General features: G+C 42.6%; 1 protein-coding gene across 1 annotated transcript in view; it reads left to right on the top strand.

Moving 5' to 3' along the window:
• Positions 1-27,865, top strand: part of LOC106561006 (RNA-binding Raly-like protein) — a 51,281-nt gene that overhangs the window by 15,390 nt on the left and 8,026 nt on the right. The window contains exon 3 of the mRNA XM_014124539.2: positions 8,882-8,932. Within this exon, the coding sequence (XP_013980014.1) occupies positions 8,882-8,932 (51 nt within the window). The remainder of the gene's footprint in view (positions 1-8,881; positions 8,933-27,865) is intronic.

The following is a 27,865-nucleotide window of genomic DNA, read 5'->3' as shown; positions in this document are numbered from 1 at the left end:
AAGATGCAGTCAGGAGGTACAGATGTAGAAACTTAATTTGTTCACTCTTTTGTTGCTGACAATTTTCCTGCAAAGCGGGAAATGTAAAGTGGTAGTGTGTTTGAGTTTTAAAAAGGATTCTGAAGTTTGTAACTTCCACTTAGACATTTCAGACTTGATTTACCCTAACGGAAAATGTATCAACCTCTACAACAAAATGTCAATGAATTATAATCCACATAATAACTCACATCTCCTATTGCTGCAGGATAATTTTTCTGCTGTAGTGAACTGGCTCAAATTAAGATCCTACATCTGTAGCTTTGTTGTTGTCCACAGACAGATCAATAGTAATAGTTAAATGCTTGGTTATACACAACTCAATATGAATGGTTCACTGCACCACTCAATAGTAAATGGTGAGGAGTTTGGCAGTACCCAAAATCAATAACACAGTTAAATGCTGATTAATACCCATTAAAGCTGATGAAGATGAATGGAGCAGTCATGCAGGGCTTTTAATGAGCAGACAGCAGGACTAGAGCTTTCGTCTTTGGCTTTCAAAAGTACTGGAGCTATTTATCATTTTAGCTTACAAGGCCCTGTGTGTAGTGGTGGTGGAGGGATGCTGTTTTGAGCTTTGAGGCTAATACCGATAAGCTCTCTCTCTCTCTCTCTCTCTATCTGGTCATCTCACTCACTCTCTCTCTCTCTCTCTCTCTCTCTTGTGTTGAGGTGGAACGCAATGCATTTTTTATGAGGGTGTGGAGGGCTGGGGGTGGGGGATAATGTGTTTTTAGTATAATGTCTCATTAGTTAAACTAAGACAAAAATCATAGTCTCTAGTTAGGTTTCCATCCAAAAGGCAACAGTTTTTCATGCAAATATTCTAAAATCTGCATTTTCCCACCAGTGGTGTTTCCACCAAACAGACTTGTTGTGGATAAAAATCAGTGTGTGATCACATAGTGCACGCAAAATTTCCTTTTTGCTTAAGTTTTCATGTACCAAATACAAATCTAAAGTTAAATGTTCCACTGCATTTACAACTCTACCGATAATTTTGTAACAAAAACTGTTGCGTTAAATAGCCATTGTGCTTACTCTGGTCTTGGCCCATGTGCTCTAGCCAACAGCTCGCAGATGCAGTGCGGGTAGGCTGCGCGGGTAATCTAGTCTTCAAAAGGAGATTATTATGGATAAGAGCAAGTCAAGCATCGATCATCATGTCACCAGAATCAGACCTTCGATATTTATTGGAAAAGAGCATTAAGATCACTGTGTACTTTCACCACCCTGTGAAGTTCATCATAACTTTCACCTCCCTGTGAAGTTCACCATAACTTTCACCACCCTGTGAAGTTTCTTCATAAGTGGTTTCATCTGTAGCCTAATAAACTGCATGGGTTCCCGAATCATAGTGGGATGACCAAACATCATATCATTGCTTGACTCCAAGTTTACTTCTTTATGATGGTTATTATATAAATATGTGAGCATAAATGTCTTTCCACGGCCATTTCTCATATAATTCATTTTACCGACACAAAAAGATCCCAGCATGTCGAACGAAGAAATTATCTGTCTGCATTTATAAAATTGTACTATTTCTATAACTTTAGACCAGATCAAAAACATTGCTAGCCAAAATTGTCTTAGCCTTTAGCCGTTGTCATAGAGATGTATTATGTTTACCCTAGTTGTTTGCTAGCTCAATTGAAATGGAGTTATGTAGCCTGTGTTTTCGTCTCGCTAGCTAATAAGCACAGTTGAAGTTGGAGGTTTACATACATGTTAGCCAAATACATTTAAACTCAGTTTTTCATTATTCCTGACATTTAATCCATGTAAAAATTCCCTGTCTTAGGTCAGTTAGGAACAGCACTTTATTTTAAGAATGTGAAATGTCAGAATAATAGTAGAGAATTATTTATTTCAGCTTTTATTTATTTCTTCACATTCTCAGTGGGCCAGAAGTTTGCATATACTCAATTAGTATTTGGTGGCATTGCCTTTAAATTGTTTAACTTGGGTCAAACGTTTTGGGTAGCCTTCCACAAGCTTCCCACAATAAGTTGACAGAGCTGGTGTAACTGAATCAGGTTTGTAGGGTCCCTTGCTTGCACACGCTTTTTCAGTTCTGCCCACAAATTTTCTATAGGATTGAGGTCAGGGCTTTGTGATGGCCACTCCAATACCTTGACTTTGTTGTCCTTAAGCCATTTCACCACAACTTTGGAAGTATGCTTGTGGTCATTGTCCATTTGGAAGGCCCATTTGCGACCAAGCTTTAACTTCCTGATTGATGTCTTGAGATGTTGCTTCAATATATCCACATAATTTAGCTTCCTCATGATGCCTTCTATTTTGTGAAGTGCACCAGTCTCTCCTGCAGCAAAGCACCCCCACAACATGATGCTGCCACCCCTGTGCTTCTGGGTAGGGATGGTGTTCTTCGGCTTGCAAGCCTCCCCCTATTTCCTCCAAACATAACGATGGTCATTCTGGCCAAACAGTTCTATTTTTGTTTCATCAGACCAGAGGACATTTCTCCAAAAAGTACGATCTTTGTCCCCATGTGCAGTTGCAAACCGTAGTCTGGCTTTTTTATGGCAATTTTGGAGCAGTGGCTTCTTCCTTGCTGAGCGGCCTTTCAGGTTATGTCGATATAGGACTCGTTTTACTGTGGATATAGATACTTTTGTACCTGTTTCCTCCAGCATCTTCACAAGGTCCTTTGCTGTTGTTCTGGGATTGATTTGCACTTTTCGCAACAAAGTACGTTCATCTCTAGGAGACAGAACGCGTCTCCTTCATGAGCGGTATGACGGCTGCGTGGTCCCATGGTGTTTATACTTACGTGCTATTGTTTGTACAGATGAATGTGGTATTTTACAGATGAACGTGGTATATTTCAGGCATTTGGAAATTACTCCCAAGGATGAACCAGACTTGTGGAGGTCTACAATTCTTTTTCTGGGGTCTTGGCTGATTTCTTTTGATTTCCCCATGATGTCAAGCAAAAAGGCACTGAGTTTGAAGGTAGACCTTGAAATATATCAGAAATACATCAGAAGCTTCTAAAGCCATTACATAATTTTCTGGAATTTTCCAAGCTGTTTAAAGGCACAGTCAACTTAGTGTATGTAAACTTCTGACCCACTGGAATTGTGATAGTGAATTATAAGTGAAATAATCTGTCTGTAAACAATTGTTGGAAAAATGACTTGTGTCATGTCCAAGTAGATGCCAAACTATAGTTTGTTAACAAGAAATTTGTGGAGTGGTTGAAAAACGAGTTTTAATGACTCCAATCTAAGTGTATGTAAACTTCTGACTTCAACTGTATGTGTTTGTTTACAAATGTACAGTATGTTCATATTAGTATACTTACCCATTCTACTTTCCTCTTTTGACCTGTTGCCATGGTGGCCCTCGACATAATAAGGCCATTGTTGGTAAGATAAAAATTGTTTATCAAATGTTTTTGTGTTGTCTTATGTGACCTCTGTTAGCAGATGATTAACAATGGCTTATAATTGGTGGTCGGTTGTGCTTGTCTTTATTTTCTAAAAGGTTACGTGGTGGAGTAATGTGGCTGCAACAAAAAAGATGATCTGAAGATAGTTCAGTCCTAGTTGAATGAAGACAAGGCCTCAAAGGGATTAACAAAAAAGTATAAAGATATAATTAAATAATGTATACATTTAATAAAATACAAAAATGGTAATTAAGTTTGTATAAGCATATCATTTATTGTTTGATAATGTAACTATATTTAGAAACTTGAGGAAATAATATGTGCACTAGTCTTGAAGTGGCATAGTAGTGAAATAAGCGGTCAGTAGTGAATTCTGAATAGACAAACAGTGGTAAATGTGTCTGTTTTTAATAGTAAATCGAAAGGGTTTATGTATGGGTTAAAAGGATTAAAAGCAATTCAGTAGTGATCAGTAGTGACACAACACTACACACACAGATGGCAGTAGTAACTCAATAGGGGTTGAGTAGGCATACAACAGTAATGTGTAGGCATTGTGTAGTAATTCAATAGAGAACATATAGGAATGTGTAGGTTTTAAGTAGTAAATATCCAAAAGCTCAGTAGTTGCACAGTAGTCATTAAGGAAGAATTATGTAGCGATATGAGTAGGGAATATGTATTGTTCACAAGTAGAGAAACGGCCCAATTTATCACTCATTACTTCTTAAATTACTACATAAATCACTATTGGTTTACTACACATCTCAATAGCAACAAAGTAGTAAAGCCAGTAGGTTTGGTGGAAATCTTGTCTAGTAGCGATGAGTAGTAATTCAGTAGTAGTGGCAGTCGGTGCTGTTTAAGATTAGGGAAGACCAACAACAAAAAATTATGAGCATGGCCTTATTTCTATTGAAGCATATTGGATGACTGTCATTCATATCCCATTCACACAGCTCAATGTAATATTGATAGGTTTAGGCTACTACATGATACACACATTTTCCCTATACCCATCATGAGGTTGCTACAACCCAGGCTACGAATAAAAGTTTATAACAGGTCGAGAGACAAATTGGAGTAGTCAAGGTGACAGACAGTGACACATTCAGAGACCTTGCACACTCTTGCCTGCTTCTAGCTGATCTAGGGTGTAATCATTAGTCCAAACCGTTGCAAACCAGAGTTTCTATCGGACAAATTCAGGTAGATTTATCCCTGTTTTATTCCCTTTGCTTCCGTTTAAGAAACATTTTTCAACAGAATTGGCGGAATGATCATCCGCACACACAGTTCACTTTCATAGCATCCACATACAAAAAGCATCATCACTTTGCTTGTTGTATAATTCCTTCTTGCATCTACACAATCACTTCCTTCTTACCTTTTCCCTTCGCTTGGAGTCTTCAGTGCGTAATACAACAGCTGTCTGTGACCATAACCGCTAACCGCTACACACAGCCTACATCATTGTCAATGTCACCTTATTAGCTAACGTCATAGTAAACATAGCTCCTAGAACTAAAGCATTAGTTAACCCGCTACAATCACGCAGCGCAGTGTACAGCAAACAGTTTAACAGTTCCACTGGCAGCCCCGGTGGCAATAAATTAATACAACCGAAAGCTTACCTTGACTTGGAAGAGTTCCAGTGTTGGATAGCCTCAGCCAGCTAGCTAACATAAATAGCATTCCTCTCTGCTGGAGCCAGGTGTTTGAGTAGGCTAAATAAGCTAGATGTATTAGCTAGCTAAGTGAAAGTTGCACAAAATACAATATACAAATACAATCTCTCTCTTTCTGCTGCTTCTCCTTAATTTGTGAAGAAATTAATTTGTTCAAAACTTTAACTATTTCCTTTCTCTCTCTTTGAGTCAACTACTCACCACATTTTATGCACTGCAGTGCTAGCTAGCTGTAGCTTATGCTTTCAGTTCTAGACTGGTTCTCTGTATCAGATATGAAGGTAAGACCCAGATGCAGACCACGTCGAATAAACAATGGTTTAATAATCCAAAAGGGTTGGCAATAGACAGGTCAAGGCAGGCAGGGGTCAGTAAACCAGAGGTGGGGCAACGGTACTGGGTGGCAGGCAGGCTCAGGGTCAGGATCAGGGTAAGGCAGAGGTCGGTAATCCAGATGAGGGAAAAGGTACAGATCGGCAAGCAAAGTGGTCAGGCAGGCGGGCTCGGAGTCATAACAGGCAAGGGTAAAAACCAGGAGGGCGAGAAAAGAGAGTCTGGAAAAAGCAGGAGCTGGGACACAAAATTATGGTTGACTTGAACAAACAAGATGAACTGGCAACAGACAAACAGAGAACACAGGTATAAGTACCCATGGGATAATGGGGAACATGGGCGACACTTGGAGGAGGGTGGAGACAAGCAGAAGGACAGGTGAAACAGATTAGGGTGTGACACTCTGATCCTTTGATTGGGTGGACAACATGTCAGTTCATGCTGCAAGAGCTCTGATAGGTTGGAGGACGTCCTCCAGAAGTTGTCATAATGACTTTGGAAGTCTTTGGAAGGGGGTGAGAACCATGAGCCTCCTAGGTTTTGTGTTAAAGTCAATATACCCAGATGGCGACGGAAAATAGCTGTCCTCCAGCTACACCATAGACCTTCATTGCAAAACAGTGTGTTTTAATCAGTTAGTTGGTGATGTGAATATACACTGAACAAAAATATAAGCGCAACATCTAAAGTGTTAGTCCCATGTTTCATTAGCTGAAAGAAAAGATCCCAGAAATTTACCATACGCACCAAAAGCGTATTTCTCTCCAATGTTGTGCACAAATATGTTTAAATCCCTGTTAGTGAGAATTTCTCCTTTTCCAAGATAATGCATCCACCTGACAGGTGTGGCATATTAAGAATCTGATTAAACAACATGATCATTACACTGGGTACACCTGTAAAAGGCCACTCTAAAATGTGCAGTTTTGTCACACAACACAATGCCACAGATGTCTTAGGTTTTGAGGAAGCCTGCAGTTGGCATGCTGACTGCAGGTATGTCCACCAGAGCTGTTTCCAGTTAATTGAATGTTCATTTCTCTACCATAAGCCGCCTCCAATGTCATTTTAAAGAATTTGGCAGTATGTCCAACTGGCCTCACAACCGCAGACCATGTGTATGGCAGACCATGTGTATGGCGTCATGTGTGTGAGCGGTTTGCAGATGTCAAAGTTGTGAACATAGTGCCCCATGGTGACGGTAGGGTTATGGTATGGTCTTGGATGGAATGGAATTTTGATAACTAAAAGACAGATTGGAGTCTTTTCATTGTCATCTCTTTTCAGCAATAGCTGTTTGCTTTCCAAACAGTTTTTCCGTGATTTCTTTTTTAAACATTGCGATATGCCTTTTCACTGACAGTCGTAACTCAACAATCATATATTCTATTTGGAATTTGCAGCGCTCGCTGCCCAAATTGCGGGCCCTTCCGACTGTAGGCAATGCGATTTAAAACAATCCACAGCTTATTATTGTAAGGAAGCTTATGATCCTCTGTTGCCAAATCACGCTTTCTGGTGTAGTAGCCTATTTTGAATGATTTTATTTATTTCTTATATACAGGAGTAAGCTAATTAGGCTAAATCACTTTGGCAATTTAAATCAATTTACCTTAGGGAAAGCTTAGCTTCCCCTAGCCTTATGGACACACCGCCTACACGTTTTAATGTGGCAGAAACACAACCAGTCATAATGTTTTCATCTTATTGTCAAACAATCACTTAACAAAGGTGCTCTTGTAGGCAACCCGGCACATTCGTTCACTCACAAAATAACTTCAGCATCCAAACCCCAACAGTGGAAGGCACCCGCTATTTGATGAATGGAAAGAGACATCAGTTACACCACACCTATTGTAATGACATTCTGCGATTGTCATTAGGCCTACACTTGTAGCCTGAATTAATGCATCCACTGTTGTTCATGCGTGCCTCGGTCTCAGCCACTCATCTCTGCCTTGTCTGTGAGTGTCTCAGCCACTCATCTCCACTCATCTCCACCTTGACAAAATGTAAGTGTTCTCCTCAAACCACAACGCAATTTGGAGCGTATGCTACCCTATTCCCAGTCAACTCACACATTTTTCATGCGGCTGACATGCAGTAACGTTCAAAATTGGTGTAATAGCCTATAGTTTTTTGGGGATGTTCTATTAATTAGATAACGTTTTACCGGTATGGCGTATGCCCACTATTTCTTAGTGGGTATGGGCAGGCTTAAGCTATGGACAATGAACACAATTGCATTTTATCGATGGCAATTTGAATGCACAGAGATACCGTGAGGAGATCCTGAGCATTGTCGTGCCATTCATCCGCTGCCATCACCTCATGTTTCAGCATGATAATGCCATGTCGCAAGGATCTGTACATCATTCCTGGAAACTGAAAATGTCCCAGTTCAAGGCCTGCATACTAAGATCAACAGATGTATATCTGTAGTCCTAGTCATGTGAAATCCATAGATTAGGGCCTAATGAATTCATTTGAATTGACTGATTTCCTTATATGAACTGTAACTCAGTAAAATCTTTGAAATTGTTGCGTGTTGCGTTTATATTTTTGTTCAGTGTATTTAGTATAGTTTTATCTAAAAAGGACAACTTTTTTCGTTTCACTATAACTAAAAAAATGAAATTCACTGAGTAGGATGGTCCTCCCATTCCTCCTCTGAGGAGCCTCTACTGTTCAGTAGTACTTTCATGAGTGCGGTGTGTATTGTGCACTTCACAGAGAGAGTCAAAGGCTGAGTCAAGGCTGGAGTTGATAGTTGCAGGTTTACATTCTATCCAATATCTGTGATACAGGGGAGTCCTGAAACCATTAAGTGTATCAATAGTCCACTTCTCACAGTGTAATAAAAATGTGCTGGGATTGTAACCCTAATCTTTTATTTCATGTCTGAAATGTGGTCTCTCGCCTGATATAGAAGAATGGCTCCTGACAGCAAAACTGCAAAGCATGACCGTTTCCCCTCCCTTTCTGCTTGACTTCCCTGGTTGAACACAGAGCCTGTTATTTGACCAGTCAGCTACAGCCCCTGTGATTTTGAAAACCATTCAACCAAAACTGTGATAACGGACAGGAAAGGTCCAAGAGAGGAGGGAGCACACTTCACTTTCCTGATGAGTGTGAAGAAGAAAGAGAGGCTTTGTCCCCAGAGTAACAGGGATTCCACAGGTCAAGACAAGATTATGACGATGTTAAAACATATCACATGAGCCTTAAGTGTCTGTATCAATCTGTCTTCTCCATGGACAATCCACCTATCAGTCTTCATTGACCCGTGTTCTATCCTTCCCCTTCTAACACCCATCATGTCCCTCTTTCCCTCCAATTGACAGCTACTGTATCCTATTCCTCTTTCCTTCTCTCTTATCATTTCCCTCTCTCTTCTCAGATCTGACTATGACCTGGAGTATGACAGCTATCCAGATTACCTCTACAACAGGTAGGCAGCTCAACTGTACCTGCTCTCACCTACATATCTATATTGTAAGAGATTCTTGTTCTTTACTCTTATGAACAAGTAATTAACAAGCTCTGTTATGATCAAGTTTTCTTGTTTAGAACTCGTACTCAGATGTTATATGTAAATACCCACTGGGCAAAAACTGGTTGAATCAATGTTGTTTCCCTGTCATATCAACCCCCCCAAAATTAATGTGATGACGTTGAATCAACATGGAAAACTGATTGGATTTGCAAAAAGTCATCAACTTTGAACCTAAATTCAATGACATAGTGGCATTGTTTGTTGATTTCAAGTTGAATTCACATTAGTTGACAATTCAACCAAGTTTAAATCCAAATTAGACGTTGAATTGACATCTGTGCCAATTGGGTATGTTCTCTTGTGCTGCAAAGCCCCTTCTCAAAGTGAGTGCAATTCTCTAGTCTTCCCTCTCCTCCTCTTTGATTGCATGTGTCTCATGGACAGGCTTATCTCTGACTCCTGATTCATCTAAGAGGAGGAGTATGGCTGCTTGTGAAAGTCATGCCTGTTGGATATGATACCAGAGAATATACTGTACCACCCTAGTGTTAACTCCTCTTAAATCCCCTTGCCTGGTACAGCCCAAATGGCAACACAGCACAAAAGACACTTGCTTTGCTTCAGTAACTCTGTCTGTCTTTATTCTTCCACAAGTGATAACAGTGAGACTATGGTGAAGGGCCACAGGGAGGGAAATGCTGTGGTGTTCTGAGGGGAGTCTCAAATTGAGCCCGTTCTTTGCATTGAGGCTCCACTTGAATAGCCTAATTAGCCAGGCTTTGATTGGCTGCAAGGAGTGGGCCCTCTGTGTCTGGTGCTGATAAAGGACGCTGCGGAGAGGAGATATAAGAGAAGAGTGTGCAGAAACTTCTAGGGGAGGGGGGCGTTCGAGCAGCGAAATGGGGACACTGAGAAAGCATCTATCTATATCAAAGAGCTGCTGATGCTTTGTTTGCAGGGACAGCATAGATAGTGTTTTATGAAATATGATATCATGTCCAGATATACACTACCTTTCAAAAGTTTGGGGTCACTTAGAAATGTCCTTATTTTTGAAAGAAAAGCTAGTTTTTTGTCCATTAAAATAACATACAATTGATCAGAAATACAGTGTAGACATTGTTAATGTTGTAAATGACTATTGTAGCTGGAAACGGCTGATTTTGAATGGAATAGCTACATAGGCGTACAGTGGTGTCACGGTTGTCGTAGGGTAAAGTGGACCAAGACGCAGCGGGGAAATATGCACTCATCTTCTTTTTATTTAAATGGACAAAGAAGGTAAATCAAAATAAATACGTACACAAAAAACACAACGACAAATAACAGGCCGGTAAGGCAACAAAGCTATACCCAGCACATTCTCCCACAATTACTAAAACAAACACATACCTATTTATAGAACCCTCAATCAGAGGCAACGAGAAAACACCTGCCTCCAATTGAGGGTTAAACACCCAATTAACTAAACATAGAAATACAAATAACTAGACTGAACATAGAAATACATAAACATAGAACAGTGCCCAAAACCCGGAATACTAAATCAAACACCCTACAACTAACACAACCAGCCCGAACCACATAAAACAAATACCCCCTGCCACGTCCTAACCAAACTACAATAACAAATAACCCCTATTACTGGTCAGGACGTGACAAGTGGCCCATTATCAGCAACCATCACTCCTGTGTTCCAATGGCATGTTGTGTTAGCTAATCCAAGTTTATAATTTTAAAAGGCTAATTGATCATTAGAAAACCCTTTTGCAATTATGTTAGCACAGCTGAAAACTGTTGTCCCGATTTAAAGAAGCAATAAAACTGGCCTTTAGACTAGTTGAGTATCTAGAGCGTCAGTATTTGTGGGTTCGATTACAGGCTCAAAACGGCCAGAGAAATGAAGGCTATTCCATGCGAAAAATTGCCAAGAAACTGAAGATATCGTACAACGCTGTGTACTACTCCCTTCACAGAACAGCGCAAACTGTCTCTAACCAGAATAGAAAGAGGAGTGGGAGGCCCCGGTGCACAACTGAGCAAGAGGACAAATACATTAGAGTGTCTAGTTTGAGAAACAGACGCCTCACAAGTCCTCAACTGGCAGCTTCATTAAATAGTATCCACAAAACACCAGTCTCAACGTCAACAGAGAAGAAGTGACTCTGGGATGCTGGCCTTCTACCCCTTAATCACTATGATAAAAATAATAGTTTTTCTTAAGTATATTTTTAACAAAGCTGAGATCTACTGTGAGGTCTAAAGTGTAGGAATACAGGTGAAATTTACATTTACAGACACTCTTATCCAGACATACCGTTCTTAAGAAAGCTAGATAGAACAATCACATACAATGGCTTCAGAAAGTATTCAGACCCCTTGACTTATTCTAAAATTGATTAAATAAAACATTTTCCTCATCAATCTAGACACAATACCCCATAATGACAAAGCAAAAACAGTTTTTACATTTTTTTTGCAAATGTATTAAAAATGAAAAAATGAAAACTTAATACTTATGTAAATACCTTATTTAAATAAGTATTCAGACCAACATTGAGCTCAGGTGCATCCTGTTTCCATTGATCTTCCTTGAGATGTTTCTACAACTTCATTGGAGTCCACCTGTGGTAAATTAAATTGATTGGATATGATTTGGAAAGGCACACACCTGTCTATTTAAGGTACCACAGTTGACAGTGCATGTCAGAGCAAAAACAAACCCATGAAGTCGAAGGAATTGTCCGTAGAGCTCAGAGACAGGATTGTGTCGAGGCACAGATCTTGGTAAGGGTACCAAAATATTTCTGCAGCATTGAAGGTCCGCAAGAACACAGTGGCCTCCATCATTCTTAAATGGAAAAAGTTTTGAAACACCAAAACTCTTCCTAGAGCTGGCTGCCTGGCCAAACTGAGCAATCCGAGGAGAAGGGCCTTGGTCAGGGAGGTGACAAATAACCCGATGGTCACTCTGACAGAGCTCTAGACCTCCTCTGCGGAGATGGGAGAACCTTCCAGAAGGACAACCATCTCTGCAGCACTCCACCAATTAGGCCTTTATGGTAGAGTTGCCAGATGAAAGCCACTCCTCAGTAAAAGTCACATGACAATCCGCTTTGAGTTTGCCAAAAGGCAGCTAAAGACTCTCAGACCATCAAAAACAAGATTCTCTGGTCTGATGAAACCAAGATTGAACATTTTGGCCTGAATGCCAAGTGTCACGTCTGGAGAAAACCTGGCACCATCCCTACGGTGAAGCATGGTGGTGGCAGCATCATGCTGTGGGGATGTTCATCAGCGGCAGGGACTGGGAGACTGGTCAAGATCAACGGAAAGATGATGGAGCAAAGTACAGAGAAATCCTTGATGAAAACCTGCTCCAGAGCCCTCAGGACCTCTGACCGGGGTGAAGGTTCACCTTCAACAAGACAACGAGAAGCCACAAGTCTCTGAATGTCCTAGAGTGGTCCAGCCAGAGCCTGGACTTGAACCCGATCGACATCTCTGGAGAGACCTGAAAATAGCTGTGCAACAACGCTCCCCATCCAACCTGACAGAGCTTGAGAGGATCTGCAGAGAAGAATGGGAGAAACTCCCCAAATACAGGTGTGCCAAGCTTGTAGCGCCATACCCAAGAAGACTCAAGGCTTTAATCACTGCCAAAGATGCTTCAACAAAGGACTGAGTAAAGGGTCTGAAAACTTATGTAAATGTGATATTTCCTTTTATTATTTTTAATACATGTGCAACATTTTCTAAAAACCAGTATTTGCTTTGTCATAATGGGGTATTGTGTGTAAATTGATGAGAGGGAAAAAAACAATTTAATACATTTTAGAATAAGGCTGTAACGTAACAAAATGTGGAAAAAGTAAAGGAGTCTGAATACTTTCTGAATTCACTGTATCTCAGTTATAGTAAGTACATTTTTCCTCAATAAAGTACCTATAAGCAAAGTCAGTCCTAGTAGGGGGGGGAGTCAAGAGCAAGTGTTTGTTCACAAAAGGCTTTTTTATGGGGGTGGGGGATGGGTGAGGAGGTGGTGCGAGGTAGGGTTTTAGATGTTTTCGGGAAGATGGACAGGGACTCTGCTGTCCTAGCTTCAGGGGGAAGATGGTTCCGCCATTGGGTTGCCAGGACAGAGAAGAGCTTTGACTGGGCTAAGTGGGAGCTAAGAGGGCCAAAAGACCAGAGGTGACAGAACAGAGTCCTCGGGTTGGGGTCTAGCGTTTGAGCATAGCCTGAAGGTAGGGAGGGGCAGTGCCTCTTGCTGCTCCGTAGGCAAGTACCATGGTCTTGTAGTGTATGTGAGCTTTGACTGGAAGCTAGTGGTGTGTGGAGAGGAGCGGGGTGACATGAGAGAACTTGGGATGGTTGAACACTAGGTGGGCTGCAGCGTTCTGGTTAAGTTGCAGGGGTTTGATGTTTGCAGAGAACAACAGGGTGTTGTCCAGGATCACGCCAAGGTTCTTTTCACTCTGGGAGAGGGGCACCATGGAGTTGTCAACCATGATGGAGAGGTCTTGGAGCTGGCAGGCCTTCCCTGGGAGGAAGAGCAGCTCTGTCTTGTCGATGTTGAGCTTGAGGTGGTGGGCCGACATCCAAGCTGAGATATCTGCCAGGCACACATAGATGCGTGTAGCCACCTGGGTGTCAGAAGGGGGGAAAGAGAAAAGTAGTTGAGTGTCATCCACATAGCAATGATAGGAGCGACCATGTGAGGATATGACGGAGCCAAGTGACTTGTTGTATAAAGAGAAGAGGAGAGTACCTAGAACCTAGCCCTGGGGGGCACCAGTTGTGAGAGTTTGTGGTGCAGACACAGATCTTCTCCATGTCACCTGGTTAGAGTGGCCTGCCAGGTAGGATGCAATCCAAGAGTGTGCAGAGCCTGAGCCCTGAATGGGTGGAGAGGAGCTGATGATTCATGATGTCGAAAGCAGAGGATAGATCTAAGAGGATGAGAGTCAGCTTTGGTAGTGAGGAGAGCCTCCGTGACACAGGGGAGAGCAGTGCTTAATTTGTAAATCGGGAGGTGCCGGAACAAAAAGTGAGCACGAGAGGGGGATTCCCTGGGGAGTTCTGAGGTACCGGAACGCATGAGAAAAAGTAACCTTTATAATAAAGCATTGCATGCATATCGTCGCATTTGAGTAATGGCATAGAGCAGTAGAGTAGAGGCACTTACAGAAGTTGCACACATGGGGAACATTTTTAGTAGCTTAGGGTCCAGGAAAAATGTGGCCTTTTATAAACGCATTTCATGCAATTCTACGTCATTTTACATGACTGGAGACTTCTCCGCTCCGGGAGCTGTTTGTTAAGACTCCTGAGCGTTATGATGGAAACCTCGGAGCTTGCAGAGCCTTTTTGGTACAATGTTCACTAGTATTTGCGCAACAGCCCTACTCTTATGCTAGCGAACGGGCCAAGATTTCCTTTCTGATTGGCTGCCTCCATGGAGCAGCGCTTTCCTGGGCCACGGCGGTGTGGGAGAGACAGTCCCCCATCTGCTTCTCCTACTCCAGATTCACGGAGGAGAGGAAGAAAGTCTTCGACGACCCTCCGTCAAGGCCCCCATAGTGTTGCTGAGATGGCATGTGAGTTTCGCCCCCTCACCGCTGAGAGCAGCTGGAATGAGGAGGTCCTTCAGGGAGCATTCCAGAACGGGCTCACGGAGACCCTCAAGGACGTGTTGGTATACCGGGATGAGCCTGATGGACTTGATGAACTCATCTCTCTTGCTATCCGCATCAACAACCGTCTCCATGAGTGTCGGATGGAGAGGACAGGTAGGGTTGCATGCCCCATACCATCTGCTTCATTGCCTTGTTCTCCTTCTCCCACTGCATCCCATCCCAAGGCTCTTCCAGATCCTGAACCCATGTAGCTTGGCCGGACCCGTCTCTCTCCAGAGGAGAGGCAACAACGAATCAGCGCTAGGAGCTGCCTATACTGTGGCCAGGTTGGTCACTTTGTCTCCACTTGTTCCTTGTGCCCAGCAAAAGAGGGGGCTCTGCAGTAGTGGGGGATATACTGTTGAGCCAAATTGCCTGCCCGTCTTCCCCCAGACCCCTGCTTGAAGGCAACCTTGTGTGGCAGAGCCAGGCTTTTCCTCTGTCTGTTCTCATCGATTCGGGCGCTGACGAGAGCTTCCTGGACCGAGGTGTCGTTACCCAGTTTGGCCTGGACACTGTCCCACTCGATTCACCCCTCGATGCCAACGCTCTCAATGGAAAGCTCCTCGCCCGTGTCTGTGAGAGAACCGTCCCTGTCATCCTGCGTCTCTCTGGAAATCACCCGGAAAAGATCAGTTTCCACATAATCAACTGTCCTTACACTCTCCTGGTTCTTGGCCATCCCATGGTTAAAACTACATAACCCACAGATTGACTGGACCGCTGGGAATGTAACCACTTGGAGTTCATTTTGTCACTGTAATTGTCTACATTCTGCCCTTCCGCCTGCCTTTTCTGTGCCCCAGTTCATTCCAGAACCTCCGGACCTGTCATCAGTTCCTCCAGAGTATCACAATCTAGCTCCTGTTTTCAGCAAGCATCACGCCCTGTCGCTGCCGCCTCATCGGCTGTACGACTGCACCATTGACTTCCAGCCTGGAGCTCCTCTCCCCAGTAGCCAGTTGTTTAAGCTCTCACCTGCAGAGATGAATTTTGACATAGGAAACTGGGAACTCCTGGCAGTTAAGCTGGCTCTTGAGGAATGGCGTCACTGGCTGGAGGGCACTGTACCCCCCTTCATTGCATGGATTGACCATAAAAACCTGTCCTACATCCAGACCGCCAAATGTCTGAACTCCCGGCAAGCCAGGAGGGCCTTGTTCTTCGGTAGATTCAATTTCACACTCACTTATCGCTCCGGTTTGAAGAATACCAATCCTTATGCCCTCTCTTGCCAGTTCACCACCGACAACACGGGTACCGAGCCAGAAGCCATTGTGCCATCCACCTGCATTGTTGCCGCCATCGCCTGAGAGATCGAGTCCTGTATCCGCCAGGCTCAGCAGAACCAGCCTGACCCGGGTAGTGGTCCTAGTAATGCTCTGTTTGTTCCAGATTGTGTTCTTCAGTGGGGCCATTCTACCCACCTCACCTGTCACCTTGGTATGAACCGGACCCTTGCCTTCCTGCGTCAGCGCTTTTAGTGGTCCACCATAGAAAGCGATGTCCGGGAGTTTGTCTCAGCCTGTTCGATTTGTGCCCAGAACAAAACCTCCACTAAACCCACTTCTGGTCTGCTTCGCCCTATTCCCATACCCAGTCGACCCTGGTCACACATAGCTCTGGACTTCGTCACTGGCCTACCCCCATCTAATTCTAACTCCGTCATCCTCACCATTATTGACAGTTTTTCCAAAATGGCTCACTTCATTCCCCTCTCCAAGCTCCCATCCTCCAGGGAGACTGCGGACCTGTTAGTATCCCATGTGTTTCATCTGCATGGCATTCCCACTGACATCATTTCCGACAGAGGACCCCAGTTTACCTCCTAGGTATGGAGATCCTTCTGTTCAGCTCTTGGTACCAATGTCAGTCTTTCTTCTGGATATCATCCCCAGACCAAAAGCCAGACCGAACGGGTCAACCAAGAGATGGAGAATGCCCTACGCTGCGTAACTTCTGCTAACCCTTACTCCTGGAGCGACCAGCTACCCTGGGTTGAATATGCCCACAACACCCTCACCAACACCTCGTCAGGTATGTCACCCTTCGAGTGTGCTCTGGGTTATCAACCCCCCTTGTTCCCCGCCCAAGAGGTTGAGGTTGCGGTTCCCTCTGTCCAGGACCATCTGCGCCGTTGTCAACATACCAGGAGGAAGGCCTGGGCTGCCCTTCGTGCCTCCGACAGGACCCAGTCCCAAGCCAACCGTTGCCAGGCCTCAGCTACAGTCTACACAACAGGTCAAGGTATGGCTGCCGCCACTCCCCCAGTACTCTCTCCCTCTCTCTTGTGTGTGTGATTATGTGGGCGAAGACAGGTGTGCTGGGGTCAGAGCAGATCCCCACCAGCTGCAACCTGTTCCATAATCAAGACCTCTACAAATACTCAGCCCTGCCACTTCCACGCAGCCAGATCGTAATCTCTGCTCAGTCAGTCTACGCTTCTAGCCATTTGTTACTGTTAGATCCTGTTGTGCCTGTTTTCCTAGCCTGACGCTGTGAACCCAGGTATATGGTGTGAAGGCTATCTCCCTATGCATTGCATCAATAGGGTTAATCCAGTTTGTGGGAATTGTCATTTACAGGACATTAACCTCTTACATCTAGATGTTCCGCTAGCGGAACACCGCTCCAATATCCAATGATAGGGCGTGGCGCGAATTACAAATTCCTCAAAAATCCCAAAACTTCAATTTTTCAAACATATGACTATTTTACACCATTTTAAAGACAAGACTCTCCTTTATCTAACCACATTGTCCGATTTCAAAAAGGCTTTACAACGAAAGCAAAACATTAGATTATGTCAGGAGAGTACCCAGCCAGAAATAATCACACACCCATTTTTCAAGCTAGCATATAATGTCACAAAAAACAAAACCACAGCTAAATGCACCACTAACCTTTGATGATCTTCATCAGATGACACTCCTAGGACATTATGTTATACAATACATGCATGTTTTGTTCAATCAAGTTCATATTTATATCAAAAACCAGCTTTTTACATTAGCATGTGACGTTCAGAACTAGCATACCCACCGAAACTTCCGGTGAATTTACTAAATTACTCACGATAAACGTTGACAAAAAACATAACAATTATTTAAAGAATTATAGATACAGATACAATATTCTGAGTAGATAGCCCGGCCATCATGGCTAGCTATTTTGACACCCACCAAGTTTGGCACTCACCAAACTCAGATTTACTATAAGAAAAATGTTATTACCTTTGCTGTTCTTCGTCAGAATGCACTCCCAGGACTTATACTTCAACACCCAAATGTTGGTTTGGTTCCAAATAATCCATAGTTATATCCAAATAGCTGCGTTTGTTCTTGCGTTCAAGACACTATCCGAAGGGTGACGCGCCGGCGCGTATCGTGACAAAAAAAATAAAAATATTCCATTACCGTACTTCGAAGCATGTCAAACGCTGTTTAAAATCAATGTTTATGCAATTTTTCTCGTAAAATAGCGATAATATTCCGACCGGGCGACGTTGTTTTCGTTCAAAGACTGAAAATTTAAAATGGACTCTTCACGTGCACGCGTACGCCAGTTTCATTGTTCTCAGATCGACCACTATCCAAATGCGCTACTGTTTTTCAGCCAGGGACTGCAGAGTCATCATTCAACATTCTGGCGCCTTCTGAGAGCCTATGGGAGTCTTAGAAAATGTCACGTTACAGCAGAGATCCTGTATTTTTGATAAAGAGGGTATAGAAGGCCAAGAAATGATCAGAGAGGGCACTTCCTGTTTAGAATCTTCTCAGGTTTTGGCCTGCCATATGAGTTCTGTTATACTCACAGACACCATTCAAACAGTTTTAGAAACTGTAGGGTGTTTTCTATCCAAATCAAACAATTATATGCATATTCTAGTTTCTGGGCAGGAGTAATAACCAGATTAAATCGGGTACGTTTTTTATCCGGCCGTGAAAATACTGCCCCCTATCCTAAACAGGTTAAAAGTACTGTGTGTATCACAATGACAGATTTTTGTTTGCGGAGCATCACCTGTGAAATCTCACATGAAAATTTTTATCCACATTAGAAAAATCATTACATGTGAAGTGTTCCAAAAATACATTTTTTCACATGATGTCACATGTGAAATCATATGTTTCACATGTGAAATCGTGTGTTTTTTCAGTGAGGGAAGCTACAGAGGGAAGCTTTTAAGAATTGTAATTAAACTCCCTCATGTGCTTATCTGGAGGTTGAGCATTTTAAGCAGCTAGGCTGACTATCTGTGGAGAAAAGAGTAGTACTAATTCAACTTGGAACAAACTACCACAGCAACTCAAAGCCATACCGACCATAACCTCTTAAATAGAATGTCAACAGTAGAACCATTTGGAAGGGAAAGATACCTAGTCAGTTGTACAACTGAATGCCTTCAACTGTGTCTCCCGCATTTAACCCAACCGCCGGGGGTTGCCTTAACCAACATCCACGTCTTCGGCGCCAGGGGCAGAACGACAGATTTTTACCTTGTCAGCTCGGGGGATTCGTTCTAGCAACCTTTCGGTTACTGGCCCAACGCTCTAACCAGTAGGCTACCTGCCGCCCCCATATTTAATTACTTTATCTCTGTAATGTGTCTGTATCTATTTAACTGTATATGTATCTATGTAAAAAATAGGGACCACAATGGAAACAAGTCCTCAACTTTATTGTGCAAGTCACGTTTAAAACAAATCTATGTAGGCTACTATGTATATATACTGCTCAAAAAATAAAGGGAACACTTAAACAACACATCCTAGATCAGAATGAAATAAATAATCTTATTAAATACTTTTTTCTTTACATAGTTGAATGTGCTGAAAACAAAATCACACAAGGGTGCTCAATTGGATTCAGGTCTGGGGAACGGGCGGGCCAGTCCATAGCATCAATGCCTTCCACTTGCAGGAACTGCTGACACACTCCAGCCACATGAGGTCTAGCATTGTCTTGCATTAGGAGGAACCCAGGGCCAACCGCACCAGTATATGGTCTCACAAGGGGTCTGAGGATCTCATCTCGCTACCTAATGGCAGTCAGGCTACCTCTGGCGAGCACATGGAGGGCTGTGCGGCCCCCCAAAGAAATGCCACCCACACCATGACTGACCCACCGCCAAACCGGTCATGCTGGAGGATGTTGCAGGCAGCAGAACGTTCTCCACGGCATCTCCAGACTCTGTCACGTCTGTCACATGTGCTCAATGTGAACCTGCTTTCATCTGTGAAGAGCACAGGGCGCCAGTGGCGAATTTGCCAATCTTGGTGTTCTCTGGCAAATGCCAAACGTCCTGCACGGTGTTGGGCTGTCCACACCTGTGGACGTCGGGCCCTCATACCACCCTCATGGAGTCTGTTTCTGACCGTTTGAGCAGACACATGCACATTTGTGGCCTGCTGGAGGTAATTTTGCAGGGCTCTGGCAGTGCTTCTCCTGCTCCTCCTTGCACAAAGGCGGAGGTAGCGGTCCTGCTGCTGGGTTGTTGCCTTCCTACGGCCTCCTCCACATCTCCTGATGTACTGGCCTGTCTTCTGGTAGCGCCTCCATGCTCTGGACACTACGCTGACATACACAGCAAACCTTCTTGCCACAGCTCGCATTGATGTGCCATCCTGGATGAGCTGCACTACCTGAGACACTTGTTGGGTTGTAGACTCCGTCTCATGCTACCACTAGAGTGAAAGCACCGCCAGCATTCAAAAGTGACCAAAACATCAGCCAGGAAGCATAGGAACTGAGAAGTGGTCTGTGGTCCCCACCTGCAGAACCACTCCTTTATTGGGGGTGTCTTGCTAATTGCCTATGATTTCCACCTGTTGTCTATTCCATTTGCACAACAGCATGTGAAATTTATTGTCAATCAGTGTTGCTTCCTAAGTGGACAGTTTGATTTCACAGAAGTGTGATTGACTTGGAGTTACATTGTGTTGTTTAAGTGTTCCCTTTATTTTTTTGAGCAGTGTACATTGGATCCAAAATTATTTACACCCTTGATAAAGATTATGTATAAAATAAATAATTCAAATACTGAGCTATATTGACTGCTCCAAAAATTGAGAAATTATATTATTTTATGCTAAAACAATTTCTCAGAGAAAAATAATTTGTTTAACAAGTAATATATAAACATTTTCTCAAAAAATTATTGACACCCCTGTTTTCAATACCTTTCAATACCTCAACTTGAGTGGATAATGCCACTGGGCCTTGAAAAAAAGTTGTATGAGCTGGAGAACACATTTTGAGGAATCTTAGACCATTGCTCCATACATAATCCTTCCAGATCCTTGATATTCTTACATCGTACCCAAACCGGTCGTGCGTAAATTGATTTTGTCCCCCACACCAAACACGATCACGACACGCAGGTTGAAATATCATAACAAACTCTGAACCAGAGTTATATTAATTTGGGGACAGGTCAAAAAATATTAAACATTTATGGCAATTTAGCTAGCTAGCTTGCAGTTGCTAGCTAATTTGTCCTATTTAGCTAGCTTGCTGTTGCTAGATAATTTGTCCTGGGATATAAATGTTGCGTTGTTATTTTACCTGAAATGCACAAGGTCCTCTACTCCAACAATTAATCCACACATAAAACAGTTAACCGAATAGTTTCTAGTTATCTCTCCTCCTTCCAGGCTTTTTCTTCTTTGAACTTTATATGGCGATCGGTATCTAACAGTATTACCATGACGACGACCGACCTCAGTTCATCTTTCAATCACCCACGTGGGTATAACCAATGAGGAGATGGCACGTGGGTATCTGCTTCTATAAACCAATGAGGAGATGGGAGAGGCAGGACTTGCAGCTCATTCTGCACCACAAATAGAAGCAACTTCTATTTTAGCGTCTGGCAGCACAGACACTCGTTGGCGCGTGCGAGCAGTGTCGGTGCAATGATTGAATAACATGCACGCAACGCAAACGGTGTGGTCAGCATGTTAGTCTGTGCTTATGGACTGCCCTCTTCAATTCAAACCACAGGTTTTCAATGGGTTTCAAGTCCGGAGACTGAGATGGCCATTGCAAAATGTTGATAACATCAAAGAAATATATCCCCATAACATCAAAGATCCCCCACCAAATTTGACAGTAGCTTGTGGGGGTATTTCTGCTCATGCATTCTCATTTTGACGCCAAACCCACCAATGGTGTACGTGGCCAAAGAGCTCTATTTTCATGTCATCCAACAAATGTAAACACCTGGAGTTTGGTAAATTACATTGGTACTTGGATTGGAACCGGTGCTTTGGTCAGACTGCAAGAAAATAGAGCTCTTTGGCCACGCACACCAGTGGTAGGTTTGGCGTCGGAATGGGAATGTGTTCTCCAACTCATAAAACATTTGAAAAAAATGCTCAGGGCCCGTTGAAAGGTATTGAAAACAGGGGTGTCAATCATTTTGACCCCTACCATTTTGAGAAAAAATGTATTACTTGTTCAACAAAATCTCTTTCTCTGAGCAATTGTTTTAGCTTAAAATAATATAATTTCTCAATTTCTCTGAGCAATTGTATTAGTATAACATATTAACATCCCCCCCTTTTTGGCAGACAATACAGTTCAGTATTTGAAATATTTATTTCAAACAGTAATTTTTGCTCATCATTATAAAGTGTGTCAATCATTTCAGAGCCCTCTGTATGTATTTTTTCTTAACTTACAAATAAAATCAATAAAAAAAGCAACTACCTTGTACCAAGGGTACACAATTTTACCTGTCCAAGTTGGGGGACCTTGGGGCTATTATTTTCTCATTACCCCATTTCACCGTTTAAATGGCATTTTAGGTGTCCTTGCTTATTCACAGCTACAGTAGCAAGACTCATTGACAGGTTTTTTTTCCTGTGGATTACAGAAGGTGACACAGCTCTTATTTCTGTACACTGAAAACTCTGCAGTTTCACAGATAGAGAATATGACATGGCTCATATAATGGTATCCCTAGAAGTATTGAAATAAGGGACAATGTTTCTATGGGTATTTCCATCAATGAGGTGTGTGTGTAGAAAAGCTATTGGCCTCCAATTCTTACCCCCTGAACCTAAAACACCCCCATTTCTTATTGTTTTGTTCCCCAATCAGTGCAGTATATAGGAGCTGCCTCTCCTCTTACCCAGCATATCAGGCTCAGCTAGCAGATCATATGATGATGCAGTGCTTCCCTGAGGGCTGCGGGTAGTGGGGCAGCTGGGTTTCTGTAGTGAAACTATCTATTGACCCATACTGTATCCACATGACCTGACATTCCCCCTGGTTGTCCGCCGCTGGTGGTGATTTCACAGATGGGTGAACACAGTCTCCCTGCATAGCTGACTGGACGCCTGGCCACCCGCCCCACTGGTCCGGAGAAAAAACACAGCTCAGGCCGACGGTGGAGCACTGTGAAGCAAGGGGGAAACACCACAGCGATGGAGGGAAAAGGGCTGAGAGGGAGAGGGGATGACAGAATGAAAAACGAGGCCCTTGCCAGGCAGCTCAGGCATTTGCTGATAAGCGATCCGTTCAGTCCCTTCTCCCCTCTCTCTTCTGTCTCTATCTCATCCCTTTCTCTTCCTTTACTGCCCCTCACACAGGGGCAGTAAACACTGCAATACAAGGCGAGTTATGGAGTTTCCTTACTTCATCCTACACTGGCATTAGAGTGATTATACACTGAGTGTACAAAACATTAATGCTCTTTCCATGACAGAATGATCAGGTGAATCCAGCTGAAAGCTATGGTCGCTTATTGATGTTACTTGTTAAATCCAATTCAATCAGTGTAGATGAAGGGAAGGAGACAGGTTAAAGAAGGATTTTTAAGGGTTGAGACAATTGAGACATAGGTTGTGCATGTGTACCATTCAAAAGGTGAATTGGCAAGACAAAAGATTTAAGTGCCTTTGAACGGGGTATAGTACTAGGTGCCAGGCGCACCGGTGTGTGTCAAGAACTGCAATGCTGCCGGGTTTTTCATGCTCAACAGTTTCACGTGTGTACAATGAATGGTCCACCACCCAAAGGACATCCAGCTAACTTGACACAACTGTGGGAAGCATTGTAGTCAACATGGGCCAGCATCCCTGTGGAACGCTTTCGACACCATGCCCTGACGAATTGAGGCTGTTCTGAGGGCCAAGGGGGGTGTAACTCAATATTAGGAAGGTGCTCCTAATGTTTTTTACACTCAGTCTATATGTCCTTTTACAAACAACCAACATCTGATTTACAGTGGATCCAATAACAGCTTTGGTAATTTTGTCAAACAATCATTACCCTTTCACTGAGTCCCAGGCATCATCTTATAGGATTGTCTTTGTATATCTTAGTATAGAGTAGTAAAAAACTGGCTTCCTCCTAAACTCACTTTGCACTGTAGTATGAAATGCTTTCCCTGATGCATTCTCCTTGAGCTGAGCATATCAACAGTGTGTGAAAAAAATATTTATTGGTAGTTATCTGCTCTGCTGCGGATTTAAAGCTTACAAAGGTACAGTACTCTCAAAGTAACACTTTCTCGCTCTCCTTCATGGACTTTTCTTTGTTGCCAGAGAGGACATCTAGAGTACAGTAGGTAATCATATTCAGTTCCCAGTAAAGCCAACTATATACCTTCACTTCCATAAAGTACTGTATGACTCATACACAATTGTGTATAATGTAGTACAAGTATGTTCTTTTTCATTTATAAACAGTTAATGTAGAACGGCAGATACAGTGCATTCGGAAAGTATTCAGACCCCTTCCCTTTTCCCACATTTTGTTATGTCAAAGCCTTATTCTAAAATTGATTAAACACAACATTTCCCTCATCAATCTATACACAATACCCCATAATGACAAGACAAAAATAGGTTTTTAGAATTTTTTTACAAATGTATTAAAAAATATATTTATAAATACCTTATTTACATAATTATTCAGACTCGAAATTGAGCTCAGGTGCATCCTGTTTCCATTGATCATCATTTGTATTTATTATGGATACCCATTAGCTACTGGCAAGGCAGCAGCTACTCTATCTGGGGTCCAGCAAAATTAAGGCAGTTTATAACATTTTTTAAAACATTACAATACCTTTACAGATTTTACAACACACTGTGTGCCCTCAGGCCCCTACACCACATATCTACAGTTCAAAATCCATGTGTATGTGTGTGTATAGTGCGTATGTTATTGTGTGTGTATGCGTGTTTGTGCTTATGTTTGTGTTGCTTCACAGTCCCTGCTGTTCCATAAGTTGAAAAAAAATCTGTTTCTAATTTAAATTTTACTGCTTGCGTCTGTTACAGTGGCTTGCGAAAGTATTAACCCCCTTGGCATTTTCCCTATTTTGTTGCCTTACAACCTGGATATAAAATAGATTTTGTGGGGGTTGTATCATTTGATTTACACAACATGCCTACCACTTTAAAGATGCAAAATATTTTTTCTTGTGAAATAAACAAGAAATAATTAAAAAAAAAATGAAAACTTGAGCGTGCATAACTATTCACCCCCCCAAAGTCAATACTTTGTAGAGCCACCTTTGCAGCAATTACAGCTGCACGTCTCTTGGGGTATGTCTCTATAAGCTTGGAACATCTAGCCACTGGAATTTTTGCCCATTCTTCAAGGCAAAACTACTTCAGCTCCTTCAAGTTGGATGGGTTCTGCTGGTGTACAGCAATCTTTAAGTCATACCACAGATTCTCAATTGGATTGAGGTCTGGGCTTTGACTAGGCCATTCTAAGACATTTAAATGTTTCCCCTTAAACCACTCGAGTGTTGCTTTAGCAGTATGCTTAGGGTCACTGTCCTGCTGGAAATCTCAAATTTCTGGAAGACTGGAACAGGTTTCCCACAAGAATTTCCCTGTATTTAGCACCATCCATCATTCCTTCAATTCTGACCAGTTTCCCAGTCCCTGCAAATGAAAAACATCCCCACAGCATGATGCTGCCACCACCATGCTTCACTGCGGGGATGGTCGTCTCGGGGTGATGGGAGGTGTTGGTTTTGCGCCAGACATAGCGTTTTCCTCAATGGCCAAAAAGCTCAATTTTAGTCTCATCTGACCAGAGTACCTTCATCCATATGTTTGGGGAGTCTCCCACATGCCTTTTGGCGAACACCAAAAGCGTTTGCTTCTTTTTTTCTTTAAGCAATGTTTTTTTTTCCTGGCCACTCTTCCGTAAAGCCCAGCTCTGTGGAGTGTACGGCTTAAAGTGGTCCTATGGACAGATACTCCAATATCCGCTGTGGAGCTTTGCAGCTCCTTCAGGGTAATCTTTGGTCTCTTTGTTGCCTCTCTGATTAATGCCGTCCTTGCCTGGTCCTTGAGTTTTGGTGGGTGGCCCTCTCTTGGCAGGTTTGTTGTGGTGCCATATTCTCTCAATTTTTTAATGACGGATTTAATGGTTCTGTGGGATGTTCAAAGTTTCTGATATTTTTTTTATAACCCAACCCTGACCTGTACTTCTCCACAACTTCGTCCCTGACCTGTTTGGTGAGCTCTTTGGTCTTCATGGTGCCGCTTGCTTGGTGGTGTCCCTTGCTTAGTGGTGTTGCAGACTCTGGGGCCTTTCAGAACAGGTGTATATATACTGAGATCATGTGACACTTAGATTGCACACAGCTAGACTTTATTTAACTAATTATGCGACATCTGAAGGTAATTGGTTGCACCAGATCTTATTTAGGGGCTTCATAGCAAAGGGGGTGAATACATTTGCACGCACCACTTTTCCATTTTAATTTTTTTGAATTATTTGAAAGAAGTTATTTTTTTCATTTCACTTCACCAATTTGGACTATTTTGTGTATGTCCATTACATGAAATCCAAATAAATAAAAAAATTAAATTACAGGTTGAAACGCAACAAAATAGGAAAAATGACAAGGGGGATGAATACTTTTGCAAGGCACTGTACTTCATGTGGAATAGAGTTCCATGTTGTCATGGCTCTATGTAATATTGTGTGCTTCCCATAGTCTGTTCTGGACTTGGGGACTGTAAAGAGACCTCTTGTGGCATGTATTGTGGGATATGCATGGGTGTCCAAGCTGTGTGCCAGTAGTTCAAACAGACAGCTCGGTGCATTCAACATGTCAATACCTCTCATAAATACAAGTAGTGATGAATTCAATCTCTCCTCCACTTTCAGCCAGGAGAGATTGACATGCATACTTATTCACATTAGCGCTCTGTGTACATCCAAGGGCCAGCCCTGTTCTGAGCTAATTGCAATTTTCCTAAATCCTTTTTTGTGGCATCTGACCACACGACTGAACAGTAGTCAAGGTGCGACAAAACTAGAGCTTGTAGAACCTGCCTTGTTGATAGTGTTGTTAAGAAGGCAGAGTAGCGATTTATTATGGCCAGATTTCTCCCCATCTTTTCTACTGTTATGTAATATGCTTTGACCATGACAGTTTACATTCCAGGGTTACTCAAAGCTGTTAAGTCATCTCAACTTGCTCAATTTCCACATTATTTTTTACAATATTTAACTGAGGTTTAGAGTTTAGTGAATGATTTGTCCCAAATACAATGCTTTTAGTTTTAGAAATAATTAGGTTTAACTTATTCCTTGCCATCCACTCTTTGTCAAGTGCTGCAGTCATTTCAGTTGCTGTGGTAGCTGACGTGTATAGTGTTGAGCCATCCACATACATAGACACTCTGGTTTTACTCAAAGTCAGTGGCATGTCGTTAGTAAAGATTGAAAAAAGCAAAGGGCCTAAACAGCTACCCTGGGGAATTCCTGAGTCTACCTGGATTATGTTTGAGAGGCTTCCATTAACGAACACCCTCTGTGTTCTGTTAGACAAGTAACTCTTTATCCACATTATAGCAGGGGGTGTAAAGCCATAACACATACCTTTTTCCAGCAGCAGACTATGATTGATAATGTCAAAAGCTGCACTGAAGTCTAACAAGACAGCCCCCACAATGATTTTATCATCAATCAATCATCTCTCAGCCAATCAGTCCATTGTGTAAATGCTGTGCTTGTTGAGTGTCCTTCCCTATAAGCGTGCTGAACGTCTGTTGTCAATTGTTTACTGTGAAATTGTAACGGCCGTCGTCAGATTGAGACCAAGGTGCAGCGGAGGATGTGTTCATATTAAGGATTTTAATAAACGAATGAACACTATACAAAAAGAAAACACGACAAGGAATGACAGCCAAACAGTCCTGTCAGGATTAACAAACCTAGACAG

This window comes from Salmo salar, chromosome ssa10 (genome assembly GCF_905237065.1).
Source record: "Salmo salar chromosome ssa10, Ssal_v3.1, whole genome shotgun sequence".
NCBI lineage: Eukaryota > Metazoa > Chordata > Actinopteri > Salmoniformes > Salmonidae > Salmo > Salmo salar.
Note: the sequence above shows the minus strand (reverse complement) of the source record. Positions and strands in the feature narration are given on the sequence as shown.